The following is an 18,425-nucleotide window of genomic DNA, read 5'->3' as shown; positions in this document are numbered from 1 at the left end:
CTCAAAACATTCAAAATATGCAGGTACAATATAATGAGAAATAACATTTGACCAACAGAGACACTGGATCAATACAAAATTACAGCATTAGCTGCATGCTTAGCTTTAAAAAAAATGTTTTAGGGGGTGCTGTTGGGCACGAAGCTAATGGCTGCCTGAAGCAGAGTGCTCCAACCCCGACAACATTCTTATGGATATAAATCCTTCCAGGGGCCACCATATCGCTAAAATCATCGTGGAATTGATGGTGGAAGATATGCTGATGTGAATGGCAAAAACACGGTAGAAATCCGTGACATACCCGCTGAGAAATCCAGCCCGACACCCACAGCGGGAACGCAGTGTGGAGGAAACCGAGCTTGAGCTCCACGTGGAAACTACTGTGGAGCGGAGGCGGAACCTAACGGAAGGCCAAGTGGGGGAAGGGATGAGACAATGCCGTAGCACCATTGCGTCCAGCGTGATGTGGCTGCACCCCCTATAGACTTTCCGACATATACATCCTGTAGAGACAGTGACTGATGCGTACCGAGGACGAGCCTAAAAAATCCTACAAAGCACTTCTGGACAATCCCAACAGGGAGTGAGGCCTCGCACCAACCTCTGACGGCCACCGGCTCCGCAGGCTTGTGAACGGGCCGGGTGGACATCCCTGGCAGCGCGCGGGGGCCGCCCCCCCCCCCCCATCGCCCAAAGCAAGCCACGACCCAGAGAGGACCGAAAGCCTGAGAACGTACTAGAAACACAGCAGGCAAGTGCGATCACTGCGCCGGGGGTGGTGTGGTCTGTATGAGGGCTGGAAATAGCATCACCACCTCGCGCTCTACAAACTTGGTGAGTCGGGGCACGGGGCCCTCGAGGCACGACTTGTGCTGCACACACTACACAGCGTGGGACGACCGCACAGTGGCCTGTTGTACCTAGGGGGAGACTGAGCAGAGAACCTTGACCGCATTACCCCGCGAGCGAATATCCCATATACAAACTAACCACACTGGGCGTAACCCTGCGGGCCTCCTGCGTGCTGAACGCCAACTACACTGGTGGAAGGGGAGCTCTGACACCCGAATTGCGATTGAAAAAGAACTGACGTAGGGGCAAATACATGCAATGTAAAGTTCCGCACCGGCCCCCAGTAACGCTATCCCAGGAGGGAAATTAGGGCTTTGCCAAACCAGATTTATAGGGCCAGTGCGATCCATCATACCCAGGGAGCCCTTGAAACTCAAATTATATCGTACGGGAAAACAGATATCAACAGGAGGACTACACTTCCCAATACGCAAAGCCCCCTACCAGGTACCTCAGCGGACTCCTGTATTGGCAAAGGTTGGCCACATACTCGGAACACGTTAGCCGTGGAACACCCACGGTGCACAGAAGGCGCTTAAACTCCCAGAGCCAGGACGAACGGCCACGCGCCCGTCCTGGAGGAGCTGACATACACCAGAAGTCACCCTTAAAAACCAGAAACAAGAGGACAAGAGGCGCGTGGCCTGCTATCGCCTTACCTACCCCTCTGCGAAAGGCCACACTCCCGCATTACTAAAGGAAGGAATCTGAATCCCTTACATGTATATGGGCTAGCACGGCTCCCCCACTGTAGGCAATCCTAAAATATAACAGCGCACTGCATATTCAACTCGGTCTACCAGTGGACACTGTGCACGACGAGACTCAAGCCCCGGAAGAATCCTCTGCCTACGCAACACAGGCCACAGAGGAGCAAAGCCACATATTGAAACTACCCCCAAACGGCGACCCAGAACCCAGAGAGCCTAAATAATAACACAGCTCAGGCTGGTCCAGCTCAGTAACTACAGCTATCATCCCAAGGGAACCCAGACAATATAATCTCATTGATATCGACCTGAGCAAATCGTACAGGCGCGGCAGAAGAGGCACTGGCACCACAAATCAGAAGACTCCAATCCGTCCTGAGACCACTAAAGCAACACTGTCCCCCTGCAGCCAAGAGACATGGGAGAACACAACCCATTCTGAGACCTGGCTGCGCCATATGGGCCGTCACGAGAAGAGGGGTTTGGGAGCCAAGAAAACCGACCCAATGGACTCCTTTGCCAGCTCCCAGCCTCATGGATCGACCACACCACCACAGATGACGACAGGCAGCCAGCCTGAGACCCCTACAGACGAGAGGGAGGACCGACTAACGACAATTGTACAAAACTGCTTCCTAGCAGTAAACGTCAAATTAGATGACATTGTGGCAACGATCAGCTCCCTGAAGGCAAGGGTGGACAAGGAGAGTACACAAATTACTGACGCAGAAAATAGGATCAGTACTCATGAGGACACGATAACAGCACAGCCGGGACATCGCGCAACTGAAGGGGGAGCTCAAAAAAACTCAAAATAAATGTGAGGATCTCGAATCGAGATCCGGAAGAAATAACATCTGGATTGTTGGAATTTCAGAGTCCTTTGGTAAAGGCTCTATGGAACGTCCAGTAGAAAAGCTCCTGAAAACCCTCCTAGGCGCGGAATCCTTTTTCAGATCATTTTCTCGTTGAAAAGGCCCACTGCACCTTGGCACCAGTCCCCAGACCCGGAGCACCACCCGTACGATAATAGCCCGTCTCCTCAACTAAAGAGACAGAGACGGGATCCTGAGGATATCCAGGGAAAAAGGCACCCTACACTATGAGGAAAGCAGAATACATATTTACCCAGACTTTTCGACCAATGTGCAAACACTGAGGAGATCCTATGAACTGATCACGCCACGTCCCCTATGCCCTCATCTTCCCGGCAAAGATGAGACTCCACAATGGGGGCAGGGCGCACTTCTTCGAAAATCCTACAGAAGCCATTACATATATTGAGGCCTCCATCCCCATGCCCCCCAGAGACCGGGCAATAGACCAAAACATGCGACCACGACTTGGCGAGGAGAGAAACGGTCCCGCCGACTGAAAGGGCTTCCAAATCATATCCTTTATACAGTTTAACGTCCGAGGGTAGGAAGAGTGGCCCCGACCAACAGTTGTTAAAGGTGGGTTGTGAGCTTCTGTAGACAGCAGCCATGTGAATACAACGTGCACCCTCAGGAGAATTCCACAAGTTATGGGAAATGGGATACATCATCATGTTGGGGTTGATGGTGCGGGTGGGGGTGGGAAGGGAACTCAGGGAGTGGTTACCCCTGGCAGTTGGCCAGGCCTTTTTGGGGATGTTACAAGTTTAAAATCAGAGGGTTGTGTTGTGGCGGGTGCCGTGCAGTGGACGGGAGCACATCGATATATGAGACATACAGACAAGTCCAGTTATGGCTATGACGCAGGCTAGTGGGGGGCTGAAAATTAAACTACTATCCTGGAACAGCCGAGGTCTCAACAACCCAGTCAAAGCCAGGAAAATCGCAGCCCATGTGACAAGACATAACCCTCAGATCCTTCTTATACAAGAAACACACGCACTCAACAATGTTAAAACCAAATTTCTGCCGCGTTGGGGGCCCCATAGATATTACACAGAATACTCAGCCCAGTCTAGGTGAGTGCTCACGCGGATTCATCCAAAACTAGGTTTCCGACACCTCTCCAGCAAGATAGGGGAGATAAGTGTTGGTTTGGGGGAGGTAGCGGGGGGACAGATAGTGATAATTGACACCTATGGACCCAACGTTGATGACACTGCCTTCTATTGTACAATACTAGATATGCTGATCACATCCAGAGAAGCGCAATTTGGGGAGGGGATTTTAATACAGTACTTGATCTATCCCTGGATCGCTCTACAACAGCTCCTCGGGCACCTACTAGGGCTGGACTGGTCCTGAAACAGATAATTGAACAAACGGACACAATAGATATAGGGCGCACACTACATCCACAAGAGAAGAAGTTCACTTTCTATTCATCCGTAAATGATTCACACTTGCGTATAGATTACTGGCTCATTAGCTCATCCCTCTCAGATGCTGCATCCGGCTGTGAGATACATCGCTGCACCCTCTCAGATCACTCCCCAATAACGCTCACCATCGCTTTACATGACACTTCACCGGCTAGACGATGGAGGATGCCCCCCTCAATACTCAGACTCCCACGTTTGTGAGGCACTCCACATCGAAATTGAAGAATTCTTTCACTTGAATAAAGGTTTGGTGGGCAGCTATGCTACTATGTGGGAGACATTCAATGTCTGGGTCCGAGGGGCTATCTTAGCCAAGTCCACTGGACTAATGAAATCTGTTTGGAGGGAATTGGACATAGACAAAGCCAAAATAGACAAACTTCAAATTGAATACAGCACCCACTCACTCACAACAAGGAAACTTTGTCCGACATACATATAACACTAAATGTATTTAATAAACTGGCCGACAGGGAAGTCCTATATAGGACCACTCCAGCCCGGGCACGCAGATATGGGGAAAGCAATAAAGCAGGCAAGTTTTTAGCCAATATGCTTAAAGCAGAGAGGCACTATGCCCCCATCCCCAGCATCCAGATGGCCCAGGGGACGATAGTGAACAGGGAGCAGGATATCAACACCACATTTGCTGATTTCTATGCTTCCTTATATTCCAACCACGATGTAAAATCCAGGGAAGACACAACTAAGTATCTAGACGACCTAGATCTCCCAACTTTAACACCTAAAACACGCAGTATACTAGATGTGCCCATCACACTTGAGGAACTCACCACAGCGATTAAAGCATTAACCTCAGGTAGGGCCCCTGGTTCAGACGGCCTAGGAGTCGAACTATATAAAGAATTCCATGATAAATTGGCTCCTGTACTACTAAAGGTTTGGGAAGAAGCAATGGACCGTGGCACACTCCCTGAATCTATGCGTGAGGCGGTAATCACAGTCCTTCTTAATCCCCACCAATCGGCACAGGACATGGCCTCTTAAAGGGCCCTTTCCCTGATAAACACGGACGCAAAGATTTTTGCCAAAGTACTCGCCACTAGACTTCTACCGTATATGCCCATCCTGGTGCACCCCGACCATGCCGGCTCTATCCCAACTCGATCCACAGCCTTGAACCTAAGACGCCTCTTTGGTGTGATGGTACAGATCGAACTAGGGGCAAATGCGGCCATCGCAGTACTAGACGCTGAAAAGGCCTTCGATTCGGTCTCCTGGTCATACCTATTCCTGGTCCTCGAACGTTTCGAGCTGGGCCGGTATTTTGTTTTTTGTGTCCGTTTGCTGTACACGAAACCGACAGCTAGAGTCCTAACCAACAACACCATGTCACCCACATTCATGTTAAACAGAGGCGCCGGACAGGGCTGCCCTTTCTCTCCCATCCCATTTGCACTCACCATAGAACCTACAGCAGAATATGTGCGAAAGAACCATTCCCACAGAGGGCACAGGATGTGGGAAGATTATATCCCTATATGCCGATGACACCCTGTTGTACATCCGAAATCCACGAGAGAACATGCAACCTATCATGACTGGCATACACACATTCTCTGACTACTCTGGATACAAAATCAACGTGTCAAAATCCTAACTATTCCAATTGACCCCTAGCACCGGAGATGTATCTGGAATAAGTGGAGTTAAATTTGCCGCTGCACATGTACGCTATTTGGGAGTAATGGTATCCAGGGACAAACACACACTCTATATGCAAAACCATGCAGAACTACTTCAAAATCTGACGGTCAAATTCCAATTATGGGCTAACCTCCCATTGTCCATGTACGGTCAAGTGGCCCTTCTCAAGATGGTAGTACTCCCTAAGCTACTATATTACTTTAATAACATCCCGATCTGGCCCAGAAAGACCTTCTTTGCAAAACTCCAGTCGCTCGCCGTCTCCATATGACCCAGAGATCCCCGTATGGAATTTCCCCAATATTGCTCCTACATTTGATAGGGCACTCCAGGAATCATGGGACCCAAACAAACTTTTTAAAATGCGGGATATGTTCCCAGATGGTACATACTGTGAACTTACAGACTTTTTTGAGACGGTGGGAGATTGGCAACTCAAACACTTTCAATTTCACCGAATGAAGGCTGCATTTGCCGCCAGATGGCCGTCATTCCCTTTGTTACCTCCAACCTATGAATGTATAAGAGCCATAGTGACTGATGGAGGGCAGAGGAGAGGGGTCTCGATGTTATACTCTCTAGTACAGGCACACTCCACTTCACGCAACACCATCAAAGGGGTTTGGGAACGGGATATGGGCATCGAGATAGACGAAACCATGTGGCTCCGCTGCTGCCAACTCAATAAAAATGTATCCATGAACTTGCGGGCTACAACTGATACATTTAAAATATTAAATCAATTACACTATACTCTGGCTAAATTAACCAAATTTGTGGAGGGCTGTACGGGGAGATGCCTGAAATGTGATGCACCAAATGCAGATGCCTACCACATGTACTGGGCGTGTCCTTTGGTCATGGAATTCTGGGTGGAAGTTGCAGAACTCCTAGTGGAAATCACGTCAATCCCAGCATCCCTCTCTCCCTTAAAATATCTGTTTGGGGAAATTGGTAAGGTGGAAGAAACCACAAGGCGACTGTTCAATATCTCATGTGCCGTTGCAAAACGATGTATCTTGAAATGCTGGAGGTCCGAGGGGAGACCTGGTCGAACAGACTTTCTTAAAGATTTGTCAATGGTGAACGAGAATGAGGAACAATTTGTATTGACGGTCCCTTAAACCTACCGACCCAAAGACATATGGACCCCGTTTTGGCTATATTTATGTAATCTGCTACCCGATGTAGACACTACGCCCCCAACGTCTCCATAATTCATCATATCTGTTGCCATATGTGTAAATGTACATTGTCATTATGTCTGGTTCTCCTTGAAATGTCTATGGTATGGCTCTGCTACGATGTAACTCTCTCTGATAAATAAAAGTTTAAAATAAAAATGTTTTAGGAGTATTCAACTAAAAAACAGAATCTACAAAACAATTGTCTTGCTATCAAAATAGCATGTGAAAGCAGTAAAGCTCCAATCAAACTGGCATTCAACCTTTATTCCACCTACAAAAATACCTACGTACATTCACTGCTAACCAAGCGTTCTAACATCCTCCTCTGCTTCTGTACGGTCTTTGGAACTGGACCTGGTTGTTTTACACCTTCTGCATAAAAAAAAGCATGAATTAATAAACCATTGATCATAATTGATGAAATGCTAAAAGAAATTGTTACTAAGAAAACCCACAGAACAGTCAAAAACAAACTGTAAATAAATTACAGACTAACCTGCCTCATCTTTGAACATCACACTGCATTTGCTGTGGGACAATTACAATAACCACTACAAAAACATAGGATTATGTAGTCGTAAAATACAGAACATTTCAGAATTACAATATGTATAGTAGTTCATAATCACTTGAAGACGGCCCCCTAAAAAGAATCTCAAATGTGCTCTGTTGCTGCACAAGCAAATGTCTCTTGGCAGAGGGATTGCATTGGTGTTTTATATATCCACATGTTTTCAGAGATTCAAGATAACCATCTGAAAACCCTATGTTTCAGAAAGAGGTACAGAAGAAAAAGCTACAGAATCAAACACAGGTTAATGGTCTTCTTGCCCGCAGGAAAAGAGTGGCAGTATGACTGCTGATTGATCTTAGCTAAGAGATTTAACTATGGCTTCCAATGTCACACATTTCTGGATTTGCACCATCAAGCATAGATGAATAGGATGTGCAAGGTGGGAACAGCAGGGAAGGGGATCCTGAATCCCTTCCAGATCACTGACAGAATTCATGTACACCAGGAAATAAGGACTCTAGCGTCCACAAGGTTTGGATAGTGAATTATGGGTGGGTATTTTTCTCAAAGCCAAGGGGACAAGTGAACCTCTTTGCCTACTTCTGCTGCTTAGACACATTACCACCAGCCAACCACTTCTAGTCAACAAGAAACTACTATCCATGCAATGAACTAACCCTTGCTGCATTAGCAGAAACCTCTAATAACTGGGAGGATTTAGAGGCAAGCTAATAGGAGAAGGCGTTCACATTTGCTGCCTCTCTTTTGCACACAAGTTAGAGCAGCAAAGGCGGCCTCACTGTCACATGGTGGGTCAATGATGATTTCCTTAAGTTCTGACAAAGCTTAGCGATGCACAATCAAGCAAGCCTGAGAACGCAGCTATACTTCAGGCCTCAGTGATGGCTTGGTTCTAAGGAGAATGAACCATAAATATAAATGCAAAACAATGGGGGGTCTGGGAGTCTCTCTACCAGCACGAACACAGCCCAATGACCTGTTCTTGGGTGGATGGCCCCTGGGAGAGACTCTACCAAGTCTTTAGCTCACTGTCCCTTTCACAGAGAAGAAATGTCCCCGCATATCAGTCTTTGTCCTGCCCGGGGGCAGTCCAGCACCAAAATGCTAGGCAAATCTCCTCTGAACAAGAGTACCAACAGCAACCCCATACACGTGCAGTGAGGTGGAGCTGTGCCTCTCCAAGAACAGTGAGCAAGGGGTCCACGTCTGGATCGCCCTGGTAACTTAGAGTGAGACCCAAAGTTAATTTATGCAAAACAAGGAGGGGGTCTGGGTGTCTCTCTACCCGCACAAACATAGCCCAATGACCTGTTCTTCGGTGGATGGCCCCTGGAAGCGACTATACCAAGTCTTTATAAACAGCTGCCCCCCTCCCTCTTCATCCCCCTGCAGGCCAAAGAGCACAAGTAGCAGATCCAACTCCGTCAGAGTTCCTTGCAAGTCTTTGATCCACCCTAGGACTTCTTTCCAGTAGGCCTGCACTCTCACACATCCTAACCACATGTGCCAGAAAGATACAACTTCCCCATAATTTCTCCAGCACATCAGGCTAGAGGCCGGAAAAACTTTGGCCAACCTTGCAGAATCGTACATCCAAGTAGATGTTTTAGGCCATGCAATTTGTATTGGCAGAGTTTAGAGGTTCTAAAGGCTCATGTATAGAGCTTAGATCACAGATTGTCTGATAGTTCTCACTCACATATCCTTTTCAACCCTTCTCCCTGGTTGGCATTAACAATTTCTCTATAAAGTTGGGAGACCAGATCCTTCAAGCTAGTTCGGGAGCCTAAAATGCTCTCAAACTGAGTCAACTCTCTCTTTAGCCCCATACTCCATTTTGGATCAGTTATGAACACCGAAATCTTACCTCTATTTAAGTCCCCTTCCAGTTGCTGTAAAGTTAACTTCCCACCCAACCATAGCTGCGCTACCCACTCTAGTCCTTCTCAAGCCATCTGTGGAATCTGAGCGATTCTTTAATAGCCTCCCTAACCGGCAGTGCCCAGAGGTGGCCGAGTGGTGAAGGTCATGTGGTCAACTTTTTGGTCCTCCCCGCCCCACCCAACAGTGTCTTCCATAAGCACCCCATTATAGAGTGGTTCCTAATTTGCTTGGGCCGCTTGGCCATTTGGATCCAAAGCCACTTCCGGTCCGTGGCAGGGAACATTCTCTGATTCCCCATATAATCCCACTGTTTCCCTCTATCATTTCTCAAGTGCACCACAATCACTCTCAGTTGCGTCACCATATAGTAGGACCTCATGGCAGGGAAAGCCACTTTCCCTTCCTCTTTAGGTAATATTAGGGTTTGATAAACCTATTCTGGCCTTTTAAACCTGGCAGAGGAATCAGAGTAGCCTCATCTTTAGTTCAATCACGATCCCCCTACGGAACCTGCACCGCTAGCATCTGGATTTAGAATAAAGTTCATGAGAGCACATTCATTTTCTATATAATTGACTTTTGCCATCCATGATATGTTCAATTTAGACCAGGTCTTTAAATCGGCATTTATTCTCTTTCATAGGGGTGGATTAGTTGGCTTCAACTAGATACCCTATATATCTGGTCAGAGTGCCTCCTAGATATTCCAGTCCAGTGCATTTGCAAATTTGATGATTCAAGAACTCCTTTGCCTTTTTCAAATAGGCCGCCCATATGGAAATAATATGGACTTTCACTTTGAATCCCGATAGATTTGCGCTTCCTTTAATTACCCGAAACTCCTTCGGGATGGATTAGATCGGTTCCTCCGGGTGGCAGATGTCTTCATCGAACAGACCCATTTTGTGCTCCTGGTCCACTAATGTGACGCCTTAGCCTCATCTTCATTGTGAGGGGTCCTAGTGTCAATATACATAACAAGGGGCATAGGGGATAGCCCTGTCTGGTGCCCCTCCAGTGTTTAAACCACTGAGATTTTTCCCCATTAACTACTACCTGTGCCACAAAGGCCGACTAGAAAGCCTCAACTACTCTCCTAAAACGCTGCCCGAAGTGAAGGTCTACTATAACAGCAAAGAGGAAGCAACTCCTGTTCTCCAGGATTGGTATCTTTCATGGATTCACATGCTCATTGAATATTTCCGTCATCAGGCTGGGAATCCTCTAACATTAAAGCAGTTTACCTTTATAGTTTTAAAACAGCTGGTTAGTTTAGTACACTATTCGTGTCACTTTGGGTCATACCGCCCGCAGTAAATTAGACAGGTTCCCTTAGCTCCACCCCAGGTGGCCATCTACAGATTTGGCAGTGAACCTAATGTGGCAGAGAGAACCAAGAAGAGCCAGAGAGGGGTAGGAGGGAGGGTCGCATGTGAATCGATGAAAGATACCAATGCTGGAGCACAAGAGTTACAGATAAGTAACTTATCCTTCTCCAGCACTGGATCTTTCATGGATTCACATGCTCATTGAATACGATTATACAACAGTACATACACACAACCAATGGGCGGAGACATAGCTCTACAGAAGCTATTCACTTCTGGAACACACAAACAGGTTGCAAAGCACTGCCTGGCTGACTTGGGACTCCTCCCTGGAATCCCCATTGATGGAGTAGACCCATGCAAAGGTATGGACAGACCTCCACGTGGCTGCCCTGCAGATGTCTAACAGGGGAGCACCGGACAGGAAGGCCGCAGTAGAAGCCACATCTCTTGTCGTGTGCACTCTTGGGCTTCCTGGAAGGAGCCTGTTGGCCAGATGATAGCAGTGTTAAATGCACACTGACAGCCATCTTGAAAAAGGAAGATTTTGCCAGGGCTTTGCCCTTACCGACTGGTCTGAAGGCCACAAACGGCTGTAATGACACATAGAACTTGAGGGCTCATGCGACATCGGGAGAGTGTAAGGCTCACTCTGCTGAAGTTGAACGAGAGCCAAAGAACATGGGCAGCATCAGTAGTAAAACATTTTTTTTGTTTTGGTTTTAAAAAACAAAAACTTTACAAAAGAAGAATTGTCACAATTAGCCACAAAGAGAAAAAATTATATTAATTGTAATAGGACAAAGGGAAACTAGAAAAAGATGGAAAAGGCCATTAGGCCACGAAGGGGACCAGTCATGGCAAGGTAGCGGTCTTTCATGATGCCGATATCTTCCTTTCACAATAGGATAGAGCTTATTTTCAAAACTTGCACTATTGTTGCAGTTAACATGATCTCATGACCGGCTATCAATCTGTCCCAAAAAAACTCTGATGTTGGCCCTCCTCTTTGGCCACAAATCTCCTAAACAACAGCAGTCTAGCATCCCAAGTGCCTTGGCACTCCATGAGTAAGTGTCTTAAAGTTTGTCTTAAAGTTTGTTTACTGGGAGATTCACATTGTCCACAGAATTTTTTTGCCTGGTCCCCCTGATTTCGTATTGCCAAAATTTCTCTGGTGTGAGCTATGTTTAGCCTGAGTCTCAAAAAGTTATTTCTCGCTATTTTGTCTGGGAATTTACATAAGTAGCGAGGTAAGAAACCTAACTTTTTTTCCACCTTTAATAGTAAATTAGGAGGGTTAAGGGATCTCACTCCAGCGGTTGTATCAATCGCTTGTTTCTAGTGAACTTTTCACTTTCAAAGGATTTGATATCAGAGTTTCCAGGTTCAGATCGAGCCTGATCAGGATACCTAATATTTTCTTCTCCGGGGTAAGGAGTATCTGGGATCTCAAGTCCTTGTGGTGCTTGTTCACATTGAAAGAGTGTGATGCTTTCTCTGCAGTGATTATTTCACGATATAATGTGATAAGTTTCCAATCTGCACGACACCCCCAAAGAAACTAAGCCCAGTTCAAAGCAGAGGCTCGAGATTGGGGTACACATTGGGAGGGCCAGGTTTTTTTTTTCCAAAGGAGACCCTCCAATTTGTTCCAGTTTATGTGCCATAATAAGGGTTTTGCTTTGAGGCCATAAAGAAGAGCTGGGACTGCTTTGACCATATAAAACTTGATCAGTGGTAGAATGGAAAATTTGCAAAACTTTGCGTTCAGTTTTTTCATTTGCGGAATTATTTGGGCAGCTTCCTCCATGATTGCCGTGTTAACTTTGATGTTAGCAGGAGAGGCAAATATCTCATAACCCAGATATATGAGTTCTTCAACACGGGGGATGACTTTCCCATCCAGCACCCAATTTCCATAACTGATATTTTTTGGAAGCTTGAAGATTAGGATTTTCGATTTCAGGGGGTTGATTGTGAGCCAGTTTAGGCTAGCATATCCCCTAAGTGTGTTTAAGAGACGTTGGAGGCCAACTGCAGATCTATCCAAAAGAACTAGATTGTCAGCGTATGCCAGCCAGTGTATCCTCCTCCCATTTATCACTGGACTGGCCAATGCCGATGAAAACAATAAATCTCCCAGATCTGACAGGAAAAGTTTAAAGAACAGCATTGTTCCCAGGCAACCTTGCCTTACCCCTCTAAAGACTTGTATTAAATTCGACAAGTGGCCCTCTTCGTCCAACCGCAATCTTATAGTGGTGTTCCTATATAGATCGATTAGCATTGCTAACAGGGAGTCTGGGCTCCCCCAGCTGTGAAGTTTTCGCCAGAGTAAAGATCTATCCACATGATCGAACTCTTTGGATAGATCTACCCAGGCCCCAAAGAGGGGGGTATCCCCTTTCTCCTTTGTCTTTTCAATGACCAAATTCAGAATTAAACCATTAAGGCTAGTAGACAGTCCCTTTTTTAAGCCCGTTTGATGACGCAAGAGGATCTGCCTTGACTCCACCCTATGTGAAAGCTCTCTTAGGAGTAGCTGTATAAAGAGTTTGCTGTCAATATCAAGGAGGGCGATAGTTTGTCGGGCTAAGCCGATCGCCCCCCTTGAAAAATGGAACAACATGTGCATTCTTCCAAGAAGGTGGAAAGATCCTGGTCTTCAAAATTTCTTGAAAGAGAAGGTTTAATATCTTAGCCCATGATTTTGGATTGTTTCTCAGGACCTGATAAGTCAGGCCATTTGGGCCTGCAGCTTTACAAGTAGATGAGTTTGATATTAATTCGAAGATGTCATGTTCATCAAATGAAAGGTGCCAGGGAGGATCCGTATTCATAATGAAATCTGATGACCCGGAGGGTTTAAAGTTTTCTGATAGGTGTTCAACCCATTTTGATTCTGGGACTAAGTTACACAGGGAGCTGTTAAACCCTGACTCTAGTTGACTCAGCGCAGTCCAAAGTTTCTGGAGTTGTTTGCGTTTAACAGATGTAACATTTGTTCTCCATCTTGTTGCAACCTTTGCTGTTTTTGATTTTTTGACCAGTTCCTATAGGTCTGCTTTCCCTTTTTTAGTTCGTACCAGAGCGTGGTTGAGGCCCCATACTTTTTTTTTTATATAACGCAATGTGCGTCTGAGATCCCTCTTTTTCCTTTGGGTTTCTTCGTGAAAGATATGAAAATGTTCTTGTTTCACGAATGTACCCATCTTACTTGGTGGATGTATAGACCAGATAAACTTTCCAAATTTCTCTGGATGAGATTCTTCCCTCCAGGTCAAGCTCGGTATTTCTTCTAGTAGATTGTTTAAGATTCCACCCCCATCCCCCGCTTATGTTTTGTCACTCAGTTTTCCTTTGAGGCCCTCCAGTTCTTGCCCATTCTTAATGCATCTGTGACTTTGCATATCAGGAAAGGATAATTCCAATCTTGCATCATCACTCCCGCCTTCATGTTTTACATTAAGGCTAGAGTGGAGGCAAGCTAGTCCCGAGGACACAAAAATGTAGTCCAGAGTGGATGCGGAGTTGCCCCGGAGCCAGGTCACTCCATTTTCTCCTTCCAGAGACTTCCCTTGTAGCATCTCAAGATCCCAAGAGGATAGGAAGTCCAGCCACATGTGGCCTTTTTTTGATGGTTTCCTTCCTGTTTGACAGGTCTTACCCCAATCATTGACAATACAGTTTGTATTGAAGTCGTCTGCTAAGAGGATATCTATTCCCTCATACTCAGTCTTCCCCTTTGTTAATAGAGAATCCAGTTCTGCTAAAAAATGCTGGAGTTTTCAGCTGGCAGGATTCCAATAGATGTTAATGATTGCCACTTCAGGATGCGTTATATCTATTTTCATTTCTATTTTACAGGATTGTTTTCCTATTTCGTTATTGCATAGTGGCATAAGCGATAGAATTTTTTAGAGCAATTATTAGCCCCGCCCCCCCATCGTCTCCCTTTAGCTTTTTGGGAAGCCCGCAGATTTCGAATTGAGAAACCCTCGATCTCGATTGGGTTTACTAGCCAGGTTTCCTGGAACAATAACATGCCATTTAGGACAAAAAGGTCCTCTTTCAGTTTTTTTCTTTTCAGGAAACCAGGGCCTCGCGTGTTCCGGCATACCAACTTCAGGCCTCCATGCCTAAAGACAGTTTTCCTCCGCTCCTAGTTTTAAAAATCTTTGAGAGATGATCTCTGGGAGTTTTGACATAAGGTTTCCATTTATGCTTATACCGGGGACCGGGCTCGATTCTGGCAAATGTGTTTCTCCCGTGTTACCCCCTTTTTTAGTGCCTTCTCTTTCCGCCAGGCTTCTCATAGTTGGGGGGCCTTTTGGCAGATCTTCTTCCATAGCTTTGTATACCATGAGGCCTACCTGGCCCAGTTCATTTTTATTGTTAAATAATGCTTGCTGCGCTCTTTGGGATTTTAGGCCAACTTCCGCAAAGTAATGGTCCTTTTTATACAGACATTTCACGTATTCAATGTCCTCACTTGATACAAATTTTGGATTTTCTTGGGAGAGGGGACAGTATCACTGATCTATTAAATGATTTGTTTTTATTATGGCCAGTCAATCTTAGCCAAACTTTTGGTATTGTGTAGTCGGCCACTTCTGTTACCTTAGTGTCAGCGAGGTCTTTAATGACGGTTACTTCTGGCTCTTCCATGAGGCTCTTGTCACTTATTGACTCCAGATTTCTGCATTACCCTGGCCGTTCCAAATGCCCTTTGCTATAGGGTTGATTTCTTTATGCACCTCCTCATGATCATACGCAGTTTGTCTAGGCGGGCTTATGCCTGGGTAAGGCACGGATTTCTCAGTCTGTCTTAAGAAAATTGGTGCCAGTTTACTAGGGATCTTTGGAGCTTCCTTCACAATTTCATGTTCTGCCCTGGTTTTTTTAACCCTGGTTTGTTTGTTTTTCAAGAATATTGGGGCTATTTTGAGGCTGACTTGTTCTTTACCAGAGCTTTGCTTGCTCACGGCCTTTGGTGAAGACTCCACTGGGTCGGTTTGCAGGCCAATACTTTAGCTGAGTATCTTGTTTTCTTTTGGGCCTTTGATTTGCCTCGATTGGGATCTCTTTTTCCCATATTTTTTCGATGGGGGCTCATTTGGTCTTGTTTATCGCCCATGCTCAGGGCAGGATCTAGGGAAGGGCTGACGGAATGGACAGCCTCAGTGGTCTTGCTTTCCATAGGCACTGACAAGTTTGTTAGGAACAAGTTTGCTCCTGTATACTTTACACATTGATTTTTCTGATTTTTTGTGTTTTTTTGTGTTTTTCTCGTCTGTGGCAAAGGTGTTCTAGACCGTATTCTACTCCCTTTTTTCCATTTTGTCCTTCTTCCTTTATAATTTTGACAGGATGCTGCAGTCCAGGTATCTTCAATGGGAATAGTTCCTTCAGTGATTTTTTTTCCTCGCTCAGCAGGGGACTTCCTATGACCACCACGTCATCATCGACAACCACGGTTGCTATTTTCCGGAATTCTTCCCGTATAGATTCGGATAATGGGGTATCATCAAATGTTGGGTTGACATCTGAAACCTCCCCACTGGATAAGTGTCCGGAACTTGTGGGTTGTGATCGGCTCGCCGAGAGACCTTTGATGAGCTTGTGCGTGCTATCCTTTTCTTTTTTTCTTACCTTGAGTACGTTGAAGATTTGGGCGATGTCGAGCCCTTGTTTCGCACCTTCCAATTGGTTCTCCTTAAGAGTTGGGATCAAAATGGTATTCATGACGTTACTCAGACCCACCAGTCCTGATTCACTTTTGGCTGTCTCATTTGTTCGGACGTCATCGCAGACATTCCGGACGATGTCACGTGACCAAGTACCCACATGCGGTGTGATGATGTGTTCACGAATGGGTATGTGCTTCGCAAACATTTAAAAACTGCATTTTCTACTGATTTATGAAGTTCCAAGCTGATAATTTACCCTAGCACAGTCCCTAGATCTAGTCTTATTGATTTTCTATCTGCCATCCAGGAGAGAACACATGCTCAGAAGAATATTAGCACAACTGCTAATTTACTTTAAAAATGGCATCCGCCATGGCCATTCCTCCGCCCCAGGAGCCACCACCACCCGCTGGAGGGCCTAGACAAGTGAAAAAGCGCAATGATGCAGAAAACAATCAAGAGAACCAGGAAGATCAGATTGAGGAAATGCCTACCTCCAGCACCCAGAGAGAATCATGGGTGTGGCAATTCTTTACGTTGGGGGTCTACCGAAGGCAAAGGCTACCAAGGTGAAATCCAGTGGCAGACAACCTGGGCAGTACTCCTACGGGACCACCTCCAAGCACCACCACACAAAATCCAACCACCGGGATGCTCTGAGAAAAGCAGTTCCCTTCTTAGCAAATAGAAGGCTGTCTTCCTCTTCCTCATCTTCCTCAGCCAATACTGCCACGACACAGGCTACTCCTGTGGGGCAAAGAATCCCACCAGCTACCCTGCAAGCCATAAAAGAGGGAGTTGATCTTTATCTTTCCAAGACAACAGTACTCTGTATATACTGCAACACACCACTATGTAGCGGGGCGCAGTTTCAAAGTGCTTTTGAGGTTATTAAAGAGCATGAGAAACACTACCCCCTACCTTAGATTTAACAGACAACCCAACATCTTCCATTGTCCACCTGCCCCTCCAGATCTGTGGTTGGTGCCCCTATCCTCATTTCCCACCCCACCTTACTTCCTGGCCTCTCCTGCAAAAAAACAAAAAAATAAAAAAACACCACAAAAAAAGGTTCCTTTAGGAACCACCTTTCACAGTTAAAAATAGAAGTAAAAAAATAAGCTTATAGACTCCATCTACTTTACATTTGCCAGTAAAATAGTTAGACTCAATAAGATTCACCAACATTCCCATTTCCTACTATGTTCATGGAACTAATGGACAATTGTATACTAGAGAAAAAGAAAAAAGCACAGAAACAATCATCTGTTCTATATACTTTTCTCTAACATACAATAAGGACCATAATCCATGGACCTTCATGACGATATCCGTGGTCTCCGCAGTCCCCTCTCTAGGCCATACATCATTAAAAAACCCAGAATGCACACTATCACACAACACAGCCCTTCTACCCTTTTTACTGTTATGCGTGTAACACTCCCTCATTGCCTGCTTTCAAACAGTCACACATCTGTCCACTAATAAGTTAAAAACAACTCTACATATACACCTATCACCATATTAAACTTCCACACACCAACTGCCACTTAAGAACGTTCTACAACTCTTTTGCATCTGCATTTCCCTTGCTTATCCAAAAATATTGTACACATTGCTGCTACAAACGCACATATGCATTGTGCAGTAAAAGAAATGCTTGAATGGAAAGGGAAGTAGGGGATTGCCAAGTGCTGATAGGAGCCCAGAAGGAAAAGTGCCAAGAGATGCCAAGGTGGGAGGCCACTGGCTAACTGCTGGGGCAGAGGCGTCCCAAGGGTGGGGTACACAGCCGCCAGGCGGTAGACCCGCAAGGGCAGTGCTGAAGGACGGCTGGGGGCGGTGTACTGGTTGACTACATATAAGGCCTGGAAACCTGTGAGGTTCATGAGGGACCAGGCCACCAGTCTCAGTGGCATGAGTTTGCAGGGAAGGGATTAAGTAAAATAGGAAGAGAAATGCAGAGTTTTCAGAAGTTTCCGGAACTTAAAGAAGTCCTGCTCAAGTATAAAAGGAGCAGGAAAGCTGTACCAAGTAGAGACACCGGCCGAAGAGAGAGACATGCTTCCCATTCTCGGTTTCAAAAAGCGTTTCACAAGCTAAGAATTGGAGTTAGAGGAGCGGAGGCCTCTAGCAGGGCATTATTTAGGGAGATAAAGTTGGACATATTGTAGTCCTTGGCCCCAGAAAGCCTTGTCAATAATACAGAGGATCTTGAATTTCATCCTTGCAACCATCAGGATCCAATGTA

The 18,425-nt window shown here is 45.8% G+C and overlaps 1 protein-coding gene across 5 annotated transcripts in view; it reads right to left on the bottom strand.

Moving 5' to 3' along the window:
* The window catches only part of WFS1 (wolframin ER transmembrane glycoprotein), a 330,060-nt gene that overhangs the window by 45,747 nt on the left and 265,888 nt on the right, over positions 1-18,425 (bottom strand). For all 5 annotated transcript variants that reach the window (XM_069631983.1, XM_069631985.1, XM_069631984.1 and 2 more), the window contains exon 6: positions 7,026-7,106. In XM_069631983.1, coding sequence (XP_069488084.1) covers positions 7,026-7,106 — 81 coding nt within the window. The remainder of the gene's footprint in view (positions 1-7,025; positions 7,107-18,425) is intronic.

This window comes from Ambystoma mexicanum, chromosome 6q (genome assembly GCF_040938575.1).
Source record: "Ambystoma mexicanum isolate Mex_15411 chromosome 6q, UKY_AmexF1_1, whole genome shotgun sequence".
In the NCBI taxonomy this organism is placed as follows: Eukaryota; Metazoa; Chordata; class Amphibia; order Caudata; family Ambystomatidae; genus Ambystoma; species Ambystoma mexicanum.
This window is presented reverse-complemented; position numbering and strand designations above follow the sequence as displayed.